The following is a 22,583-nucleotide window of genomic DNA, read 5'->3' as shown; positions in this document are numbered from 1 at the left end:
TCGAATGGCGACCGTGCGTAATCCAATCAGGGGTATTAAACTTGCAAAAAGTATCCGATATGGGACCAGTTCCAATTACTATCTCCAGATGGACTGACAATCCCAATGGATCACTGCTACATGGCCTGATTAAAGCAATTATATCCCTGTTGTGGGCATTTTGCTTTCTTCCTGTCTGATGTGGAAGAGCAGGGAGCAATGCAAACATTCTTTGCAAGTGTGACAGGACTCTTTATAGAGACAGCCTTTATAAAGCGGCTAGCTACAGCCTGAACAGTAATCAACCTCAAGCTGGAGGATAAATCCGGTACGTATTGTGGGACCAAGCTATATACAAGCAAAGGCAGAGCGACACGTCCTTGCAGCAATCAAACAGCACAGCAGAAACGTTCGATCAAAGAGACAGCGAGGAAGGGAAAGCGAGGAAACCACCAACAGGATTCTCGCCACGCCAATTAAATGTGGTGTGTAGGTTGAGGTTTGAGAAGAAAAACAGTGATTCAATGACAGGTCATGAGAGGATCTCAAACATGCGAGTTCGGTTCTCATGGCTCATCTCGTCGTGCATAGAACAAAAGAAAAAGAAACACAGACAACGCCGTTCCCGATCCAAAACCTAGGCAGCCAACCGCCACGCACCTATACAGCACAAAAACAACACCTTGCCAGCAGAAAAAAAAAGCCAATCCGGTAGAAAACGTATAGGATATTTCTTTCCAACTCCAAAAACCATGAACAGACCCAAATAATTAAAACTCATACTCCCTGACACACCAGACTTAAGCATTAGATGACGACCACGTCACCCTCAGCGTCTGCTGGGTCGGAGGCCATCATGTCTCCGTATTTACCGACGGCCATCAGGATGGGGTCATCTTCCAGGTCGATGGCGCTATCGTCGTTATTAGGTGCTTGAAACCCCTGCTCTGTGAGAGATAAGTGCTTCTCGTTGGCCACATTCTTCGCTTCGGAGACCTCAGTTGGTCTGCGCCCGACGGTTCGCGCGCCGTTTGGGTCAGACTGCGAATTGGCACTTGGCGGGGGCTGTGAGTCGCTGGGCGCCTCGGATGTCATGAATAAGTCTTTTTGGTCGGGCGAGAGACCCTGTTGGGAGTGGAAGTTGCCCACCCCAGTCTGCTCCGGGCCAAAGGTTGCGTTTTGTAAAGATCCAGGACTGTTTCGCATGAAGCCACCCTTCTCCGCTTGCCAAAGCATCATCTCATGGAAGAACACCTTGGTCATCCACCAGGCGCTGAAGCTGGCCGCACCGCCTAGGGTCAATCGATGAAGAACGCTGTCCCACAGAGCATCCACCTTTTCAATGATGCACTGTGTCTGGTGATGACTGAAGATTGCAGGCAGGTTTAAGATAAATGACACCCATTTATCCGGGAAGTTGTATTCGTCTCCCGTGGCGCTTTCCACGGGGAACTTGTGGGCAGCGAGGTCTTCTTCCAGGTCAGGTTTATGGAAGAAGGGCAAGCCTGTTGAGGTATCCGGATCACTCAAAGGAGTGAGCAGAGCCCGCAGATCATGCTTTAGAATCTGCTCGGTTGCTCGCTCGGCGCAAGTCGGGATGTTGGCCTTTGTGAGCATATTCTTGGGGTCAACAAGAGTCTTGAAGTCGAACCACATTTGGTTACGGTTGTCTGGGTGGCAAAGCCAGGCCGCGGCGGCATTAGCAGCCTGGTTCACATCCAGCATGTGCTTGAGAAGATTGCAAAAGATGTGTGCCGGGATCAATCGCGCTAGCGAGACATGTAATGGTTGCGTCTTGAAGGTGTCGGCAATGTGGCCGCAAAGTCTCTGTGAAATAGAGCCAAAAGCATCAAGGACCACCTTCGGGACCACCTGGGTCGTGAGGGGTGCAACAAAGGCAATCATCTTCTGGTACATCAACCAGTCACACTCCTTAATCCAGGGTGCGAGATTTGGGTGTGTCAGCAGCTTCTGGACCGGGACGGTCAGAGTGCCATGAAATGCGGAGAAATATTTCAGAAGGTTGCGCTCCTTGCAGTATCGGAAGCTGTCGATCACCGAAATGCAGTGTGATCGATAGAGGGCTGCAAGGGCGGCAGCCACCTTCAAATCTGTATTTGCAGGCAAGTACCCTTGAATGTCAGGGAGCTGCAGAGAGTCGTTGTCAACCGAGGAAGGGATTTCGTCTGTCGGGAATTGAAGCATCTGATGGATCATCTTTCCGGCCTGTTGCGCCACGTTGTCGCCGGTGATGGCGGCATCCGACCCAGACGAAGAGTGAGACTGACAAGTACAGCCCGCAGCAGAGGCATTTGTTGTTGAAAGTCTTGGTGCAAAAGATGTTGTAGGTGAAGGGAACACGGCCGTGTCCGTAGTGGGCTGGGGAATGCTCACGCTAAAGCGGCCGTCAGCATGGGCACGCTCATCGGAATGAGTGCCATCATACCTCCCAACACGCATCGCGCTAGCCGGTCTGCTCTCTGGAAGGCCAGCAGACATGTTCGGATTCGGGGTGGCCTGAGGGTTGAGTGGTGAAGGCTTCTGTTGCTTTTCCTCGATGACCGACAAATCCACGTAGTGATACTTAGATTCGCCCCGAACACCAAGACGTCGAGTCTGGACATTGGGGAAGATAATTCGAACCAGTTTGCCAAACGATGCGGGATTCAGGACCGAGACTCGCTCTGTCCCGCATCGCTCTGCGTAACAGCAGTACACGCGATCACGCCGCACAGAGCTGGTGCTTTTCCGGCAGTTCTCTCGCAGCCTATTACCTGAAGTCAGACCTAGTAGACAAAATAAAGATATGGGTTTCCTCACCAGATCATGGCAAAAACCTGCTTCACCTTTTCAGCCTTGCCGCCAGCACCTTCGTGCTTCATGACTTCGGTTGCCATCTGCTTCATGTTGTATCCTTCGTATTGGCGAAGCAACTTCCGTAACTCGTTATCGTTCGCAAGGGTCGAGCTGGAGCCTCTCTTCTTCTTTGGGCCTGCTTCTGATGTATCGTGGTCGTCCAAAACATGATCCGGCAGATGGTTCTCCACACCACTGTCATACATGGATGGATATTGCGAAACGTTGGGCATACCGTTGGGCATATCGGGAGGTAGACTGTGGCCGTGCATCGCATGGTTCGGAAAATCATCCGGGCGGTTGATAACCTCTTGCATGCTGTGGTCGAGCGGCGCGCCGTTGGACTGATGCGATAGGTGGTGTCCGAAGCGCATGATCATGTCTTCAGGGTTGTTCCCAAAAACATGCTGTCCCCCTGAAACATGGGAGGACATGAACTGGGGAAAGTCGCCGATGTGCTGGTCCTGGGTTTGTTGGGTGGTGCTGGAATGAATACTGGCTGTAGAGCCTCTAGAACGAGGACGACGACTGTTCCTGGAGAGGACAGTCTCTGAACGCGCTCTCATAGCATCGGCTGTGCCCGGTCGACTCAGTGGAGCCATCTGGGTTGTTTGCGACACCGCGCTTCCCTGCGAAGGGGCTCGGGCTGAGAGAATGGGGTGTTAGCAATGAAATGCGACGCGCAAATAACTCAAAGGCAAGCTCACCAAGTTCGTGGGGCATTGTGTAGTTGGGCTAGCGGTGGTGTGGTTGTCGAGAAGCCCGTAACCAGGGAGGTGGTCTGTCGTGTTTGGACTGGTGTTGATGACCATTCGAATTTGGCGACGTGCGGAGGCCGGGATGGGAAAGAAAAAAGAAAGAATAAAAAAAGAGAAATGCACCAGACTCAATGCAACCTACAACGGGGTTTGCCGAACGACCAATGCTGAAGTCGCCGCCGCGGTGGGAAGTCGAGATGGGATGATGGGATGGACGATGATAAACAGCGTGTTGTCCGAGCGACTCAATGTTTTGGTGCGGGTCAGGTGACCGCATTCCAAGCAAAACAAACACGTGTCACGTGATGTTGATTGCCCTGAGTTCGCAGCATGGGAAAGAGCTCTACAGTTGCTTGCCACTAAAAACCATTATTGTTTTTACTGCAACAAAAACAAACCACGAACTATCCCGAAAAACAAAAAAAAAAACTAAATGACAAGAGTGGGATTCGAACCCACGCCCCCTTGCGGAGATCAGGACCTTAACCTGACGCCTTGGACCAACTCGGCCATCTTGCCAGGATGATTCTTGTGCTTCCAAAAGGTGTTATATCACCTAACGTGATATTTCCTGCTTCAATGATTGGTAATTTGCCTGGTTCCAACGATGCAAGTTGACGTCGTCTCTATGCCGAAGATTCTTGAGTTCTAGACTGCGAAAATAGTTAGCCACCGCTCGGACATTGCCCCCTCTTGTTGAATCCGCGGAGGGCCAAGAAACTAACTTGCTGGGCATTGCTAGCCGAGTGGTTCAACTTGTTTCAGTTGACCAAACAGATCCCGGTAACCACGGATCTGAGTCAGTGGGGCACCTCCACGCGGCCTAGCGAGAATAATAGCAGTACAGATCGGCAGGGATTCATCTTCGCCGATTTTGTGAGGCAGTAGGGCTGTGTGATGTCACCGGTTGAGGGATGGATCAACACCGATATTAATTCAACCCCTCATTTCTTATTCTTCATTCTCTCGCTGTAACACACATACATCATGCACAAGTTCAAGGGCAAGCTTGACCATGAGGTCGACCACCTAGAAGAGTCCTTCCGAGGTCGGAATTCCCCGTCTCCCAGACCCCCCAATCCCTACCCCTCCACGCTAGGCACTGACCCTCAACTAGATTCGCACCTCTACCAGGCCAAAGCCGGGGCCGCGCACTTGAAGAACAAGGTTGGCAAGTTCTTCAATATCGTCAACCGCAACCACCGCCACGACGAGGAACACGAGCAGGCGACGGATGAAAAAAGATCTGCAATCGCCGAGTCGCACCGCTTCCAGTCCTTTGCGCCTGTCCACGAGGGTAATCGCATCAAGTGGTATGTCGATGGTGTCGACTACCTCTGGGCCGTCTCCGAGGCCCTGGAAAACGCGACCGAGACCATCTATATTGAGGATTGGTGGCTCTCCCCGGAACTGTTCCTGCGTCGGCCGCCTGTCAAGCACCAGAAATGGCGATTGGATCACATTCTGAAGCGTCGTGCTGAAGCTGGCGTGAAGATCTATGTCATTGTGTATAAAGAGGTTAGTGTTTTTGTCTGCATGATGGATACATATATTCTGACCGTCTTCCAGGTCGGTCAAGCCTTGACGTGTAATTCCGCCCACACCAAGCATGCATTGCAAAACCTTTGCCCAAAGGGAACGCCTGGACACGGCAATATCCGAGTGCTGCGCCATCCGGACCACAATGTCTTTGAGAATGCAGCTGACATGACACTCTACTGGGTAAATTCCTCGTGACCGGTTATAATTTCGCTATATTAACGGACAGACAGGCTCACCACGAGAAATTCATTGTCATTGACTACAAATTGGCCTTCATCGGAGGCATTGATCTCTGCTTCGGACGGTGGGACGCCAACCAGCACCCACTGGCAGACGTCCACCCAGCCGGTCTGCGGGACGACGTCTTCCCCGGTCAGGACTTCAACAACAACCGGATCATGGACTTCCAGAGCGTTGAAGACTGGCAGAGTAACGAGCTAAGCAAGGTCGACTTTGGCCGCATGCCGTGGCACGATGTGGCCATGGGACTGGTTGGTGACAGTGTCTATGACATTGCGGAGCACTTCGTGCTGCGATGGAACTTCATCAAGCGAGACAAGTACAAGCGCAGCGATGATGTAGACTGGCTTCTGATGGAGGGCCGCACCGATGACGATGAAGATATCATTGCCGTGCAGCGACCCAAGTATCCCTGCGGCGAGTACATCCAGCACCCGCTCACGCCTCTGTCGACCAAGCCCCGGGGTAACCAGGGTACGGTGCGTGCTCAGATTGTGCGCAGCAGTGATGATTGGAGCAGCGGTATTCTCAATGAGCATAGCATTCAGAATGCCTACTGCGAAACCATCCGCAATGCCCAGCACTTTGTTTACATTGAGAACCAGTTCTTCAGTATGTGGATCTCTCTTTTTTTTGGCCTTTTTGAGACATACTGACCTTGCGTAGTCACCGCCACGGGTGATGAGCAACGGCCTATCTTCAACACTATCGGCCGATCCATCGTTGAGGCCTGTGTTCGTGCCGGCAAAGAAGGCCGCAAGTTCCGGGTCATCATTGTCATTCCCGCCATCCCCGGCTTTGCGGGCGACCTGCGCGACTCAGCGGCGACGGGCACACGAGCGATCATGGACTACCAGTACAAATCCATCTGCCGCGGTGAGAACTCGCTTTACGGGCAGATTGAAAAGGAAGGAATCGACCCGAGGCGTAAGTCTTTTCTGCATCATCCCATCCCCTTTTTAAGTTAACTAACAATTATCAGAACACATCTTCGTGTTCGCCCTGCGCGCCTACGACCGTATCAACAAGAGCCCTGCGCTCGAAGATCTCGAAAAGAAGGCCGGCGTCACCTACCAAGATATCCAGCGCGGTATCGCCGAGTCGATGATGAGCGAGAGCGTGCACCCGTCGGTCGGGAAGGAAGGTGACAAGAACGAGAAGAGCTACGACTTCGACAAAACCTCAAAGGAGGAGAAAGTGCAGAAGCTCGAGAAGTTCGAGGAGCAAGTGGAGCAGGCCAAGGTGGAACAGGGCGATGCCAGTCGGGACTCGGTGGCACACATGACCATGTTGAATGGCGGCAAGATGGTCGACGAACCCTGGGAAGGTGACCCGGAAGCCGAGAAATTCAACTTCGTCCAGGAGGAGCTGTACGTGCACGGCAAGGTGTGTATTGTGGATGACCGGACTATCATCTGCGGTAGTGCCAACATCAACGACCGCGTAAGTTCTTCCCTCCTTTTCTTTGGCTCTGATCACAAGACTGATGCTAGCGCAGTCCCAACTCGGCTCCCACGACAGCGAACTCGCCATCGTCATGGAAGACCAAGACTTCATCGACAGCACAATGAACGGGCAGCCCTACCGCGCGGCCCGGCTCGCAGCCACACTCCGCCGCCAGCTCTGGCGCGAGCATCTCGGCCTCCTCCCGTCGCAAGACTACGACGCCGGCAACGCCGCGAACGCGCGGTCTCCGGACGTATGCCTAAACGAGATCCTCGAAGGCGCCGAGGACGAGTTCGTGACGGATCCGCTCAGCGATTCGGTGTGGAACACCTGGACGGAGCAAGCCACCACCAACACCGAAATGTACAGATTGCTCTTCCGCGCCGATCCCGACGACCACATCAAGACTTTCGACGATTACGATCGGTTTCGCGGGGCGCGCGGGTCACAAAAGGAGGGCCATCTGTTCGATCCGTACATGCCTGTCCAGGACGTGCGCGAGAAGCTCGATCGCATCAAGGGCCATCTTGTTTGGTTGCCGCTGCAGTTCCTTCAGGATGCAGAGATGGCGGAGCCTGGGTTGGCAGTGAACCAAATTACAGAGGTGAGTTCAGTTGTGAGGTGACAATGACTTTCGGAGCTTTGGCTAATGACGGATGGTTATACAGAGTATCTACACCTAGCTGGTACATACAACACAACACAACATGCGGCGCAGCACATCCGAATGGTTTCCGAGAGACGAATGTGGTCTCCTCGGTGCATTTCTATTTTTGGTATGATGTTTACATATACAGATGGCGATCCAGACCAGCGTCATGTGCACACACACACATCCTACCTACTGTCAAGGCACATACGGACATGCATACACACATACCAAGAAGCCTTCTGGTCCTTGATCCTCCTAATACAGTTATCTCGCATGCGATTATTATGTACAAGCAGGCTCCGTACAGTGCTTTCCAAATATGAAATCCGTACTTTTTTCTCCCGCGAAATTAAAGTTACATGGATGGCCCCTAAGAATCCACAGTGAAGGTAAATTGGAATGGAAATGATTGACATTCGATATGCGGCTAGTTGGTTCCTCCGTATAATACGTAGCATTGGAATTGGATTTATTTTCCACCCTTTTTAGCTTTTTTTCTTTCTTTTTTACTCAACCTGCTTTGATTATAGCCCGACCGTTCTTCTGACAGGGTACTTACTACGCATATCGATCAACCTTGGTGGGAAAAAAACACAGAAAAAAAAAAAAAAAAAAAGTACCGACCTCCTTGACCTAGTCGATCGAAAGAAGTACTGTGCAGCAAAAACAGGGATTGTTCCTGACAGTCCGGCGATAAACGTGTCTGACGCCGAAGACGATGCATCACTTTTGTTTTTCTGTGTGTGGATCTAGACGCACTGCCTCCAACATGACATGACACACCGGAAAAGAGATCCACGCGTTGCGAATGGTGCGTATGTTTCAGCCTCGTTTGCTTGGCATCTTCGCTTGCTCTTGTTCGTCCGCGTGATTCCGTCGGCAGTTTGTTCGTGGGGTCTGGTTGGAGCTCTGCGACTGCAGTGGAGGGTACGTATGAATGGCGGTGGACAAAACAGCCGAGGTGCGTGGGTGGCTTTAGTCGGTCAAGATCGAAAAAATGTATTATTGAGTATGTGGACTGGTCGATCTTATACGCTGACACTACTGGTAGAAGAAGGATCTATTTCCAGACAGACAGAACGAGGATCCCGGATGTTCCGGGGAGGGAGAGTGTGGCGTCGCGGGAGGAAGAAGAACCCTGCAGAAGAAGCAAGGATCGCATCCCTGTCCATATCCATGTCGGTGCGACTGTACTACACATGCACACTACCGTATCCAGAAACAATCCTGCAGGATGCAAGATCACTGCAATTGTCTCCGAGATCCTGGACCCTTACTGCAGTTACTATGTATGGTCCATCTAGTCACATCGTTTGATTAAATAGTCATCGGTAGTTTAGTCCCTGTATACAGTAGTAGTACCTCGATAATCATACACGGTCTCTCTCCCCTTCCCGAAAACCGAACCAGAAGCCTGAGCCAAGCCCATATCACTCTAGCTGCGCCAAAATACAAAACGCCATCCGAAGGTGTCTGGAACCCAACCGGCCATGCAGCGAAACTTTTGGATGTGAAACGCAGAAAGATAAAAAAAAAAAGCCCCGAAAAGTGGAAAACAAAAAGAACAGAACACAAGCCATGACACCACCAGCTAGGAAACAAGTGCACACGCTTATCTTCACCGAAAAGAAAAACAGAAAGATCGATCGATGGAAGAAATTGGTTGGTTCCACGTATCCCGAAATCGGGAAGATCTGATCTCCTGGGATTTGGAATTCGTGAACTAGGATGGGCCGTTCGGAGCAGGTTTCATTCCACCCACCCTTGCAGAGCGAATAATGGCGTAATGGTTCATGCAAGAATCTCGCAATTCCCTACTGTACCACCCCCCACCCTCAAGCCAGACATCGTTCAGCCCTTGGTGTTGTGGCAGGCGTTACAGCGACAGTGGCCGCAGATCTTGCAGCGCCAGATAGCGACAAAGGGACCCGAAGCGCAATCAGAGCAGCGCCAGGTCAAGATATTGCCATTGGTAGCCTGGACGATGGCGAAGACATGGCCGGAGCACTGGTTTGCCATGTTTATTCTTGCTTTTTTTCTTTTTTGCTTCGGAGGAGAAAATTAGACGGGCCAATTGCGATGGAAAGATGGATTCCGACTTACTGGATATGGGGCACGCGGGAGACCCGGGAGAATGGAAGGTGGTGTCGATCACCGCGGGAGGGATGATTTTCCGGTGAGGAGGAAGAGGGAGGAAAGTGTAGAGGTGCAAGGAGGGAGAGAGAAAGAAGGAGTGGGAAATGGACAGAGAGGATGTGCAAGGTCAATTGGGATGTTGAGAGCTAGAGGGCAGCCATTATATTTATACTACTCTGTTTCCCGACCCAGACGAGGATGACCCCAGCCAGTCCCACCGAAGAAGAGGTGACCCGGAAGGGCTGCCCGGTACCGTTTGATGACGATGCAGGTATCCGGCTTCGAGATGAAGACAGACACCAGAGTGGGTGGGTGTGTGGGTGTGTGTAGCTGAAGGGTGTTTGAAGTTAAAAGAAAAAAAGAAAAAAGGGAACGAAAGAAAACCGACAGGAGATAATTATGATAGACGATCTAGAGAAAATAGACGAAGCGGCAGCGCACGATCGCGATGAGCTCGCATCGGACACTCTTCATTGGCAGGAGTCGATGACAGATCTGAATTTGGCGCGCCGATCGACTCGTGTGGCCGGGCTGGGAAAGATACAGACGCGTTGGACTCGGCTGGAATGATGGGTCGCCCTAGCCCCCTCGCAGGTCGGCGTCGATCGACTGCAAAGGCCCGGCGATCGTGAACCCGGTCCGGTGGCGTACGCCCACAGTGGGAGACCAGAAAATGCTCCGAATTGAACAGGAAGAAGTGATGCATCACACTCTATAGACGCTTGGGCCACCCACATGGTCGGTGTAGGTGCCGACTGACTACCTCACTAGGTAAAGAGGCACTCCACGGCAAATCCTAAGCGATCGCCCGGGTCAGACTCCCCGGCTTAGCCTCGTCTCAATTGCTTATTCCAAATGGAATTGTCCGTCGCGCGCTAATCAAGTCGGCCGTCCTGTCACATTTCTCCTGATTGGCGCTGATCCTTTCCGCCCGTCACACACGAACAGGGGTTCGTCGTTTGGGAATTTGGAATTCGCCTGGCCGGGAACTTCCAGAATGATTGGGAATCGGTTCATCCGGCGGACCGCAGCGACCGTCAAGGGCGACCAGAGCGGACACCGAATTACTTTTGACGCTGACGGGATGGCTGGGGAAGAAACAGAAGTACATTAATTATACAGGGAGACAAAAGCAACAGAAAAAGCAATGAGGTGTCAAGGAAGGAAGATCTCGGAAGGCCGAAATAGGAATACAGTCGGGACAACATCGATGGAAATAAACTTTGTTTAGTTATTTAAACTTCAATTCGATTAATGGAAAATAAAAATAAAAAAGAACCTACGGTATGTTCGAGGGGTTCTCTTGCACCGCTTCCACGCCGAAGCCGGGCCAGAAGCCCAGAAACCGGTGCCTTCGTCCCTCGTCAGCCATCTCTCTCCTCCAACCATCCGAAGACAGTTTGAATTAAAAAACAGCCGTGTGTTTGCTCTGCCAACGCTCCGTTAAGAACACCTCGTGGGACACGAGATGCTCCTGCAGTACCCAGAGTGGACTGCATCGCTGGGTGGGGTGGGGGGAAAGAACTACGCGAGAAGGATTGTCAGAGTGATCGTGATCACTGATGAGAAACCTCCGGAGGAGGCCAATCATTCGATTGATCCATTGAAGTGTAAATATGGGTACAATCCCCATCGGGGAGGATATCATGTATCATAATAGAAGTCTGTAACATCAGTAAGGCCATTGAATGCAAGCAAAACGCCGCCCGTGGAAAGGTCTCGTTCGGTTGGAGAAAGAGATTCGTTTCAGTCGTTAAGGTGGAAAAGGGCCGAGACGCTGTCGGCAGCAGTTAGTGGCAGGAACTTTCTCCATGCAAGAAACAGGAGACGTACCTTTCGCCATAGTGATGCCGTCGGATGCTCTCGGCCAGCAAGGACGAGACATCGATGACAACCAATTTATTTGACCGCCGGAGCATCGCCGGCGAGATCGGGAAGGTGTTGGTCACGACAATATAATCAATAGATGGGCACGCCTCCATTTGGTCGAGCGAGTCGGCCCCAAAGAGGCCATGCGTGGCAATGCAGTAGACTCTGCGGGCGCCGCCGCGCTTGACTACCGTTTCGGCGGCGGCGATCCACGACCCGCTCTTGTCAATCATGTCGTCGACAAGAAACACCGTCCGATCGCGCACCTCGCCAACTAGGGTAATGGTCTTCTCGTGGTGGTCGTTGCCAACCACGCTGGCCTCGTCGTCGGACTCGCCGGCGTCGAAGGATCCACCCAGAGCGTGGTCCGGTGGCAGCGAGGACGAATTGGATATCATTGAGTTGAACATGCTTTCTGGCATCACTTCCATGTTTTCGCCCGAGGCACCCGCTCCAGGCGTGGTGCCGCCAGACCCGAGCTCCGACTCGGCATGATAGTCATCATCCACCAAGTGGCCCTGAACCAAACGGCCCGTGATGACGTCTCGCACCCGCACATCCGTATATTCATCTGCGGCCTCCAGCTCCGACTGACGGCGAGCGGCAGGGGGAGTCTCCGGACGCAACAGCGCCTGTGCGACATTGGCGGCGGGCGACGTGGTCTCAGCGCTGTGCAAGTGCAACTCAAACGGCTGTTGGTCCTTCGGCACGCGAGAATCCTGGTCCATTGCTTCGAAGAAGACTGTACTATCCGCCATGGTCGTATTCACCTTCGGTCGCCTGCGGTCGGTCGTCACGATCCCGAAATTGAGTTTCAGTGTATCGGCCAGCGAGGTTACTCGCTTAGTTCCGCCGGCATTCTTGCTCACAACCACCGCTTCTCGCCATCCGGGTACATTCATCTGGATCCAGCGAGCGATGAAGGGTTCGGCGAAGAGGTTGTCGACGGGCTTGCCGAAAAATCCTTGCATCTGCGATGCCTATTGCCCATGTCAATATTGCTTTCCCGTCTAATAGTCCCACAAGACATACATGGAGATCCATAGTAATCACATGGTCCACGCCAGCAATAGTCAACAGGTTGGCGAGCATGCGGGCGGTAATGGCACCGCGATGACTCTTCTTCTTCGACTGGCGCGAGTAAGGAAAGTACCTCGTGTGGGTCAGCATGGACTATCAGGTCAAACAAAACGGGCAGCATACGGCATGACCGCTAGAAGACCAATTAGTTGGTTGAGCTGGACGAATTTGAGAAAAAATCAAACCTACCAGTAATCGACTTCGCGGAGCCACCCTTGCACGCCGAGATCATAATCAGAAGCTCCATCACACTATCATTGATCTTCTCGCTGCCACTCTGGACGATATACACGTCCTGGTTGCGGATTGACACCCCGATATTGACGCTGGTCTCGCCATTGGCGAACTTACCCAGGTCTGCCTTAGCGGGCACCGTGCCCAGGCGCTCGCAGATGGTCTCTGCCAGGCCCGGGTGAGAGGTGCCCGAGAAGATCTGGACGCCCCGCATGGAGTGTGTCTTTCTTTCTGTGCGAGTGATAAAATGTTAAGGAGAAGGCATTGGTGGGGGAGAGAGAGGGAGGAAGAGAGAAGAGAGTAGCGAAGAGAGAAAAAAAAAGTTTGGAACTGATGACATGAGATGGTCCGTGCGCGTCGGATCACGATATTCCCCGGCATCTCTGTTACTCCTCTTCATTCATCATGGCCAAATATCCCGAGATTCAGGGCGGAGGATCGCTGATTTTAGCATGGCAGGCCAGGGGCAAGCATATCCTGATGGTCGGAGGTGGAGAGGTACGGTTCTTCTTTCCATCTCTGGAGATGGGAGATATATATAGCTTAGAGATATATATCGCTAACCACCCAGACAGGTCGCAGCCGGACGAATCGTCCACGCCCTCAACGCCGACGCCAACGTAACAGTCGTGTGCCCACGCTCCGGGCTAAATGACGAGGTATCGTTCCGCATTTCACGGAACCAGGTGACATACATCGACCGCACCTTTGAGCCCCGCGACCTCGATGGCGCGGACATGGTGTTATGCGCGATAGACGACCCCGCGGCCTCGACGCGCGTCTGGCAGCTCTGCAAGGAGAGGCGAATCCCCGCGAACATCGCGGATGTCCCCTCTGAATGCGACTTCTACTTCGGGAGCGTGCACCGCGATGGACCGTTGCAGATCATGGTCAGCACGAATGGGAACGGGCCGAAGCTGGCCAGTCTGGTGCGGAAGAAGATTGCGGAGACACTGCCGAGTAATATGGGTGCGGCAATTCAGAATGTTGGGGTACTACGGAAGAAATTGAGGGAGGTTGCGCCTCATGCGGAAGAGGGGCCGAAGAGGATGAAATGGTGAGTGGAGTGCAACATACGTCGAAGCTGTGTTTTATTTTAGAAAACTAATAGATGGGTAGGATGTCCGGGGTGTGTGAATCGTGGAGCCTGGAGGATCTGGTACAGATGTCGGAGCAAGACATGGACGGTTTATTGACGCATTACAAGGCGGGTGATATTCCGACGCTGGAGCAAGTGAGGTGAAAAAGAAAAATGGGATTGGTTATATCGATACAGTTCGGATGCATCTATAGAAATTCGAAACAAAAATGCCAAAGTGGCAGACAGGCAGCCGCTGAGCCCTGAGCACAGACAATACAGAGTAGTAATTTTGAGGAAACGCCTGGCTCACCCAGATAGAAAAACGGAAAATGCCAAAAGACACGGCAGGGATATCCAAAACAAATCAACCACCACCACCACTTACTTTACATGGTGGCTTGGCTATCGCTGCGCGACACGCGCTGCGAGACAGAGCTCCGGGGACTGATGGTGTCCATTACCGGCGGGGCAACACCCAGACGGGTCTCGCCGACGCGCCGAAGAAGGGACTGCAGAGCGACGCGGATCTCAGCGTTGAGATCACGGCTGAGCAGTTCGATCGCGAGCGGGTAGAAGGTCTCGACATGTTTATCAAAGCCCTCCGAAGGGAAGTTGGTATAGCCGTCGATGACGTCGACCACGACGGGACGCCAGGCGACGATATTGCGGTTCTGGGTCTCTTCGTCGAGACGGACGAAGCTGCTGATGATGTCTGCACAGAGAGGGATGAGGGCTGCCTCCGTATCGGCACGGTTGCTCTTCCGCTCTTGGCGCTCGTCGTGATACATGCGGAAGAGGATGTGCACGTAGGTCGAGGCACTGCCGCTCTCCTGCTTGAGCAGGTTCGGAGGTTGCTTCATGAAGCCTTGTCGCCAAAGCTGCATGCGCAGGTCCTTGTCTTCGTTGAACTTTTTCGCGAACTGGTAGCTCTTTTTCAGCAAGCCCATCAGGCGCAGGAGTTCGGGGCTGGGGATCTGTGCGTAAACATTGTCGTTGGAGAAGAGCTCATGCACCGTCTCAATCATGAGCAGTTGCAGCACGCAGTTGGTGATAATTCGGTTAAAGAACCGGCGTCGCGCGGCGGTAACGGCTGCGGGTTGCTGCTGGTCGATTTGAGGCCGGTAGTCTTCCAGTTCAGCACGAGCCTCGCTTTGGGCGGGAGGGTCCGACGGGACGGGCATATCACCATCTCCGTTCAAGGATGTCGTGCTCTGAGATCCATTGGGTTGCAGCACATGCTCCGCCTCTTCCCCAGTGGGCGTCACGGCCTCCGCCACCTCACCGTTCATCTTGAGCTCGGGTTTCGACATCGAGGCAGCGGCGGTGAATAAATCGTAGGCGGTCGTCTTGCTGAAGAGCTCGACGAAGGCAGCAACGATCTGCGTCCAATGCTCCTGTTTGAACTTGGTGACATTTTGTAGGATCAACTGCTGCAGGCAGTTGCTGCCAATCCGCGCGATGGTGTCGTTCTCTTGACAGATACACAAGGTCAGCAACTCCAAGAACCGGCCGAGCATGTACTCCAGGGACTCAAAGTAATGCGTGAAGAGTGTGATCATGTTGCGCAACGCTTGGATCATCGTCGTCGACAGCCAAACCGAGAGATCCTCATGATTGGGCACCTTGGACATCTCGGATTTGGATTGCAGAACCACGAAAATGGGACAGAGCAGCTGTCTCCATAAGACATCCCAGAAATCCCTCGGGAAATCGCCACCGTATCGGATCAACGTGTCAAAGAGGTATGTAAGTGCACTATCTGATCGTTAGTAATGATTCGCGCGAGGGCTTCGGTGACATACCGTGATCGGACTTCCAAGTCATCACCAGTCATGAGCACATCCTGGAAGGCAATGAGGATGGGATACCAGAACTGTTCCTCCTGCGACTGGCGAGTAAGCTGCTTGGCAAGGTTGGTACCGTCATCTTGGAAAGGTGTCGCGTCCGCACCGCGGTGGGACAGCGGACACTCGGGGGTTCGCAGCATCTTGGTGACGGTCGACTTGAGCGTTTCGATAGCCTGCAGCGACTTCTTCTGGAACCTCATGTTCTTCGAGAATTCGGTCAGACAGACAACCAAGTCCGGGAACGCGCCCTGGGTGATCACCACCCCAAACCGGGTGTTGTAGATCTGAGTGACATGATCGAAAGCCATGTTGACAATTCCCTCTGCTTTCTTCAGTTAGTACTTTCTTGTTTTTGCTTGGATCTCAAAGACTCACCGTAAGGTTCGCGGGCTGCAACGGTGAAGACACCAAACATGGTCTTCCAGCCGGACCGAATATTGTCACCACGAGCCTGGATCATCTGGATCAGACACCGAAGAATCATATCCTTGACAGCGGCCGTGGTGCTGTTCGCCATGACATGTTCGAAAGGTTTAAGGAAGTCCTTCTGGAACTTGAATCCGGGCAACTCTTCAATCTCCATGAACCGCATCGACAGCTGACGGAGGGAATCCAACGCAAAGAACACCACGGTTGTATTGGAGTGGCAGCCAACTTGGTTGAAATGCTGACCTAGAACCTCCCAGATCTTGGACCATTCGATACGGACACGGGTCATGTTGTAGTAACTGATCTCAACCAGCTTCTGCAAGCTGTACGTCCGCGGAGAATCGCTTTGACCCGAGGATTGGATTTCCTGCCAGCTGACCTCGCTCAGCGCCCCAACAAAATCGATGATGGCCTCGTGCGAGAGGTTGGCGGTGTTGGTGAAGATCCGGTCCACGCCGCGAACCATGTCTGCGGAGCGACTTTCCAGGGCAACCTCCGCTCGGAACGCTGTTGGTCCATTGACCGAGCGAGGGCGAGGTCGTCGGCCTTGCATCGATTTGCGGTTTTCGGGAGGCTGGACTCGGGGCCGTGAAACATCAGGCACCGAGCCCTCATCCACACCGTGGCTCAGAAGTTGCAAACGATCAAGCTGGCTGATACAGGTCAAGACCTCCCGCCATGAGCTGCGAAGATGGTTGCCCTCAGTGGCGGCGATGTCAAGCAGGACCTTGAGGGCCTCGACATTCTTCGGCATCATTTCTTTCACGTTGCTGAGGTTTGTGAACTTTGCGAGTGCAGTGACAAACGCGACTCGAGGCGTCTCCAAATCGAAGGCGCAGCTGATTCGAATCGCCAGTTTAAGTCCTTCCATGCAGAGGCGGATCGTCTCTAGATTCTGAGCCTCTTGCATAGAAGCAGACAGCCCAGACAAGAAAGACATCCAGGTGACATTGAACATCGATCCTACATGGCGGACCGAAGTCGCAGGAATGAAACGCGAGAGCGCATCGCGGACTGCAGTCTTCTTCTGGGCGCGGATCAAGGAGCGGTAAAGTTGTTCAGTCTTGTTGGCCATCTCCTCTGAAGCCTGTGCGTACTTTTCGCCCTGAATGTCACGTCCAACAGTTGCAAACACTTGCCCCGCTCGACTTGCGAGACCGACATGAGTTGCTGCTGTCGGAATACCAAGATTTGCAGCATGCTCCCGTTCCGTGTCCAAGACGATTTCGTTGTGCGCGATCTCATCATAAATCCCGCTGAGATACTCAGACGGCAAATCCTGGTTGTCGTTGATACCTCGGTTGTTCTTGATGAAATCGTCCTTGGTCATTCTCTTCAAAACCTTCATGCTGTGCTGATCCGTGTTGAGCATGATCACCGAGTAAGAGAGCACGTAGGCCGTATCCGCGTTGGCGAACGCGTTGGGGTTCTGAGTCGTGTAGCGTTCTGCAAACTTGAGCATAAACCGATCAATCTTTTGAGCCTCGCCGGGCAACCGAAAGCGCTGCAGGAACTCGCGGAGCGCATCGACAAAGCGTCGCTTCTTGAAATCCATCGAGTCGACAAAGGCATGCATGATCGCAATGTTCTCTGCCTCACCCTCGCCGAGATACTCTCCCAGCATAGACTTGTCAAGACGTTCGTTGCGTAACAGGAAAGAAGCAATGTCATCGGGTGAATCCGAGGGGATGAATCCTTCTTGGATGAAGAGCTTCATGCCGCGCTTGGGCTTAAAATTGAACTGCTGGATTGCGTTCGTGAGGGCAATCTTGCGTTGCTTTACCTTCTCAATCTGGCCCGGGTCGTCCTCGGGCACAGGAGTGGACCGGCCGGTTCCACCATCGACTGTTTCAGGTCGGGGAGAGGCAGCGTATGCACCGACATTGGTGTCAAGTGACTCGCGGGAGTTGTCTATTGACTTCGACTTCGACGAAGGTGCGACAGGAACAGGCTGGTCATCTTGGGAACCCCAGTTGTCCAGTGAACGCAAAATCTCCACGAGACATTCAAGAGCTTGCTGCTTTAGCGAATGCTCAGCTGGAACACCTGGGGGTGTGGGTTGCGGGTTTGCCACATTGGCCGTGGTGAGCGACGGAGGCAGGGTGCCCGGCTGCCGCCATTCCGGCTTGTCTTTCTGGCGCTCCTGGAATGCCTGCTGTTGGTGAGCGGCGGTAGTGGTGGTAGGCGTGCTCGAGTACCGCGACAATTGCTCGATAATATTTTGGAACATGTTCTCCAGCGCGGTGCGGTCACAATCATAGTTGAGATAGATCTCTACCAATGCGCGTGGATCTCCACCAAGTCTCTCCAAGACCTCCATGATGTATTGTTTTTGGAAGGCAGGGGCACCACGTTTCTCGAGGATTGCCAAGTAGATTTCCTTCAGGAACACTTCCAGCTCTTTCTTCATCATGACCCTCATGTGCTTGAGCATCAGCCAGAAAATTTCACAGCACACTTCGAACACCCGCGGGACTGAGCTGGAGCCATTGCGACTGAGACTGAGGCAAAGGTGTGGTCGGACGGCTTGGAGCAGTGTCATCGCGTCCGAACTGCTCGAGCTGTTCCTGATCGACACGAGGGGAGAGGTGAAGCTGGCAATGTGGTTGTTGATCAGGTAGTGGATGAGATGTAGCGAGAGCAGTTTCGACCTCATGTTTTGAGACTTGATATCTTGCTGCTGGTCGTGACTGAGCACCTTGTGGCTGAGTTTGCACAGCGCGCGGAAAACCAAGAAGGCGTCCTTGACATATATTTCATCCACGTCATCTTCTGCCGAACCATCCTCGTCCCTTTCCTCAGGGATACCAGACATGGACCGAGTCGAAGACCGAGTGAGTTTGGCGCGAGTAACCATAGTCGGCGCATTGTCATTGACAGTGGTCACCTCCTTGGGCGATTCGAAGCTCTGCAGGGTGAGCTTTTCCGCTTGAGGATCCTTGGCGGTTGGTTGGTCTGCAACAGACACCGAAGCTGCATCGGAGGCCGGGCCATGATCCGAGACATCCAAGTTGGAGGCAGCTTCGGGCTTTTCGATATCTCGCGTCCGCAGCTCCTTCAGATCCAATCGCACTCGGACCCGGTCGAAGACTGTGCTCACCATCTGGGTGAGCGAGCCTTGAGCGATTTGCTGGTTCTGGCTGGACTTGGAGTATATGAAGATGTTATAGATCTGTCGAACGGCTTTGAGGAGACCAGCTCCATGCACCACGATCTTGTCGTTCAGAACAGCGGCTAGCAACGACTTGATAATTTGCTGCTGGATTTCATTGGCAGTGGCCTCGTTCTCGAAGCAGTCGCAGATGGCATCAATAGCACGCTCGATCAGGGGCGACTCATCGGCGGGTGGCGTGGACGGGAACGCAAAGTAGGAGTAGGAGATGAGCTTGCCGATGCAGTCCAATGCAGTCACCTGAAGCGGCACGCTGAGGGTCTTGCTTGCCAGGTGAAGCGGCCGAAAGATCAGCTCTGGGTCAATTGGTTGGCGATCTTCTTGCTTGACGTTGACCAGAGCCACTTGCACTGCGTCCTCCAATTCTTTGCTTCTTCGGGCCTCTCGCGAGGCACCGATGGTATCCAAAGCCGTCACGATAAAGACTGTCGAGCTGACGGGAGTTCCTCGTTGTGTGCCCACGGTGGCGGTTGTTGACCGGGAGTCGGACCGCATTCGGGTGTCTAGCGGCACTTCGTACTGGGGCTCGACCTCCTGTCTTGGACTGATAGATTGCTCGGGCCCAGTCCCCTCTGGAGCCTCCGCCGTGTCACCAGATTCCTGGGCATTGGTCTCGTCTTGCTGTTCTTCCGTCTCTTCCGGCGGAATGTCCTCTGTTGTTATTTGTTCTTCGTCGTCTTTTGGGGGAGGGTAGGGAGGCGTGTCCTCCTCCTCTGGCTCAGAATCCCTGACCTCCTGCCATTCGGCCTGCTCCGACAAGTTCGGCTTGTCCGACGTCAGGATCGGCGGGGATTCCGGGTCATTGGTGGTGGCATCCACGCCGTTCTTCTCGGGCACCTCTGGCGGCACCGGTTGTTGAATCGGCTCGGAGCCGTGGTCAACGTCCGCCATCTCAGCGAGCGGGGCGGAGCGGTCGAGACAATACTCAGGAGAAAGAAGTCGGCATAAAGGGATAACGTGGGGGAAAACGCCCTTGTCCGGAGAATAATCAGAGTCCAACGGAGCTGCTGCGTGTCTTGTTCCATTTTGGGGATGGTCGCGGTCGATGACTAAGGGTCACATGACCGTGTTACTTAAGCCAACGGCCGATTCCGCCGACTCGCTCACCGGGAAGAGCTCAACAGAAAAGTTCCTGACTTGTCCGCTTCCTTCCCATCTCCATCCTTCCCTGGCCCTCCCTCCCTCGTCAACCGGTGCCGGTTATTTCTTGCTCTTTTCTTGTCAGCTACGAGGGCCTATCTTTTTAATTACTCAATTGCGGCATTCCCTGGCACCATGGTTGCCTCTGCTGTCCGGATGCGCACCCCGAGTGCCATGTTCATGGCCCGTGGCGCCGCTTCGATGCGGCGGCCACAGGTCTCCTATAAGTTCCAGGAGGTGATGCAGTAGGTGTCCCTAGCTGCAATCGCACCCTTTCGTAAGATGTTGATCCGTTTCTACGCCCAGATCCCAATTGCCTGCGCTCTCCGCTATCTCCCGCTTCTATGCCTCCAAGAGTATGCAAACCCCCCCTCAACCGGTCTTGACGCCTCCCATTGAGAGCAGCGACTGACGTTGTCGATTTTCCAGCCTTCCCTCCGCACACAATCATTAGCATGCCGGCCCTTTCGCCGACCATGTCCGCGGGAAACATCGGAGCGTGGCAGAAGAAGGCCGGTGACGGCCTCCAGCCCGGTGATGTTCTCGTGGAGATTGAAACCGATAAGGCACAGATGGACTTTGAGTTCCAAGATGAGGGTGTCTTGGCCAAGGTTCTGAAGGAGACTGGCGAGAAGGACGTGGCCGTCGGCGCGGTAAGAATTTTCCCGAATTCCCCGCGGAAATGCGATCGGGAGAGCTGACTTTTTCCCCCTCTCCTTTAAGCCCATTGCCGTTCTTGTTGAGGAGGGCGCTGATGTTACCCCATTCGAGTCATTCACCCTCGAGGATGCCGGTGGTGGCCAGGCCGCGCCGGCCGCGCCGAAGGAGAGTTCCGAGGCCAAGGGCGAGGAGCCGGCGGCCCCTACCCCGGCTCCCGAGCCTGCTGCGCAGGAACCTGAAACCTCGAGCGAGAAGCTTCAGCCTAGTCTTGACCGCGAGCCCGCGATCAGCCCGGCGGCTAAGGTGCTCGCCCTAGAGAAAGGTGTGCCGATCAAGGCCCTTAAGGGTACTGGTCGCGGTGGCCAGATAACCAAGGAGGATGTCGAGAAGTTCAGTGCCAGCGGCGCCGCTGCGGCCGGCCCTACCTACGAGGATATTCCTCTGTCCTCGATGCGCAAGACCATTGCCAACCGCCTGCAGCAGTCTGTGCGCGAGAACCCCCACTACTTCGTGTCGACTACTCTGTCCGTCACCAAGCTGCTGAAGCTGCGCCAGGCCCTGAACGCCTCGTCCGAGGGTAAGTACAAGCTCTCGGTGAACGACTTCCTGGTCAAGGCCTGTGCCGCCGCCCTCATGAAGGTGCCGCAGGTCAACTCCAGCTGGCGCGAGGTGAACGGCAACGTGGTGATCCGCCAGCACAAGACCGTGGATATCAGCGTTGCGGTCTCCACCCCTGTTGGTCTGATTACTCCCGTCGTGAAGGATGTGCAGGGACTTGGTCTGTCCAGCATCTCCAACCAGGTCCGCGACCTAGGCAAGCGGGCCCGGGACAACAAGCTCAAGCCCGAGGAGTACCAGGGCGGTACCTTCACCATCAGCAACATGGGTATGAACCCGGCCATCGAGCGGTTCACCGCCGTGATCAACCCTCCCCAGGCGGGTATCCTGGCGGTCGGCACGACCCGCAAGGTCGCCGTGCCCGTTGAGACGGAGGAGGGCACCGTGACGGAGTGGGATGACCAGATCGTGGTGACGGGCAGCTTCGACCACAAGGTGGTGGATGGCGCCGTCGGCGGCGAGTGGATCAAGGAGTTGAAGAAGGTGGTTGAGAACCCGTTGGAGCTGCTGTTGTAGGGGGTTGGACACACTGTGTAATCTGTATTAAAACTTCCCCTCCGTCCCGTTACTTTAGACCAGCATAGGTCGTTTTCTGCGTGTGTTTGTTTAGCAATCGACTCTTTCTTTTGTCTCCCCCGTACCTAGAATATGCCACGATGTTAGATAAACCTGGTCGCGGATCCACCCCAAGCCATGATGTCATCCGACCAAGCTTTATAACCAACCACCTTCCTTCCCTCCTTTCCTCCTTCCCAATTTTTCTCCAGCTCTGCCCTTGTCCCAAACCGCCTCTAACGCTGGTTCGTGTTTCTCCTGCTGCGACGGACCGTCCTACTAACCCCCG

General features: G+C 53.8%; 6 protein-coding genes and 1 non-coding gene across 7 annotated transcripts; 3 read left to right on the top strand and 4 right to left on the bottom strand.

Moving 5' to 3' along the window:
• Positions 1-786: 786 nt before the first annotated feature.
• On the bottom strand, positions 787-3,558 carry PFLUO_LOCUS8344 (uncharacterized protein; the record flags this gene model as incomplete). The annotated part of the gene is made up of 4 exons (XM_073786069.1): positions 787-2,374; positions 2,426-2,746; positions 2,800-3,481; positions 3,543-3,558. The coding sequence occupies 4 exons, from the start codon at positions 3,556-3,558 to the stop codon at positions 787-789; spliced, it is 2,607 nt and encodes an 868-aa protein (XP_073642361.1).
• A 469-nt stretch (positions 3,559-4,027) lies between these two features.
• Positions 4,028-4,112, bottom strand: PFLUO_LOCUS8343. Its single transcript has one exon. It is a non-coding gene; the product is annotated as a tRNA-Leu (tRNA).
• A 468-nt stretch (positions 4,113-4,580) lies between these two features.
• Positions 4,581-7,504, top strand: PFLUO_LOCUS8342 (uncharacterized protein; the record flags this gene model as incomplete). The annotated part of the gene is made up of 7 exons (XM_073786068.1): positions 4,581-5,111; positions 5,163-5,315; positions 5,366-5,987; positions 6,042-6,302; positions 6,358-6,818; positions 6,874-7,425; positions 7,490-7,504. The coding sequence occupies 7 exons, from the start codon at positions 4,581-4,583 to the stop codon at positions 7,502-7,504; spliced, it is 2,595 nt and encodes an 864-aa protein (XP_073642360.1).
• A 3,851-nt stretch (positions 7,505-11,355) lies between these two features.
• PFLUO_LOCUS8341 (ribose-phosphate pyrophosphokinase 1) lies at positions 11,356-13,006 on the bottom strand (the record flags this gene model as incomplete). Its single annotated transcript, XM_073786067.1, has 5 exons — positions 11,356-11,386; positions 11,443-12,458; positions 12,511-12,631; positions 12,682-12,691; positions 12,748-13,006. 5 exons carry the CDS (start codon positions 13,004-13,006, stop codon positions 11,356-11,358), a joined length of 1,437 nt encoding a protein of 478 aa, XP_073642359.1.
• Positions 13,007-13,197: 191 nt separating this feature from the next.
• PFLUO_LOCUS8340 (Bifunctional dehydrogenase and ferrochelatase) lies at positions 13,198-14,035 on the top strand (the record flags this gene model as incomplete). The annotated part of the gene is made up of 3 exons (XM_073786065.1): positions 13,198-13,290; positions 13,368-13,849; positions 13,912-14,035. 3 exons carry the CDS (start codon positions 13,198-13,200, stop codon positions 14,033-14,035), a joined length of 699 nt encoding a protein of 232 aa, XP_073642358.1.
• A 224-nt stretch (positions 14,036-14,259) lies between these two features.
• PFLUO_LOCUS8339 (guanine nucleotide exchange protein for ADP-robosylation factor) lies at positions 14,260-20,212 on the bottom strand (the record flags this gene model as incomplete). Its single annotated transcript, XM_073786064.1, has 3 exons — positions 14,260-15,628; positions 15,676-16,042; positions 16,096-20,212. 3 exons carry the CDS (start codon positions 20,210-20,212, stop codon positions 14,260-14,262), a joined length of 5,853 nt encoding a protein of 1,950 aa, XP_073642357.1.
• A 384-nt stretch (positions 20,213-20,596) lies between these two features.
• Positions 20,597-22,255, top strand: PFLUO_LOCUS8338 (pyruvate dehydrogenase complex dihydrolipoamide acetyltransferase component (E2); the record flags this gene model as incomplete). Its single annotated transcript, XM_073786063.1, has 4 exons — positions 20,597-20,706; positions 20,768-20,817; positions 20,891-21,114; positions 21,185-22,255. 4 exons carry the CDS (start codon positions 20,597-20,599, stop codon positions 22,253-22,255), a joined length of 1,455 nt encoding a protein of 484 aa, XP_073642356.1.
• Positions 22,256-22,583: the final 328 nt, after the last annotated feature.

The sequence above is a fragment of the Penicillium psychrofluorescens genome, assembly GCF_964197705.1.
Source record: "Penicillium psychrofluorescens genome assembly, chromosome: 5".
Taxonomy (NCBI): Eukaryota; Fungi; Ascomycota; class Eurotiomycetes; order Eurotiales; family Aspergillaceae; genus Penicillium; species Penicillium psychrofluorescens.
This window is presented reverse-complemented; position numbering and strand designations above follow the sequence as displayed.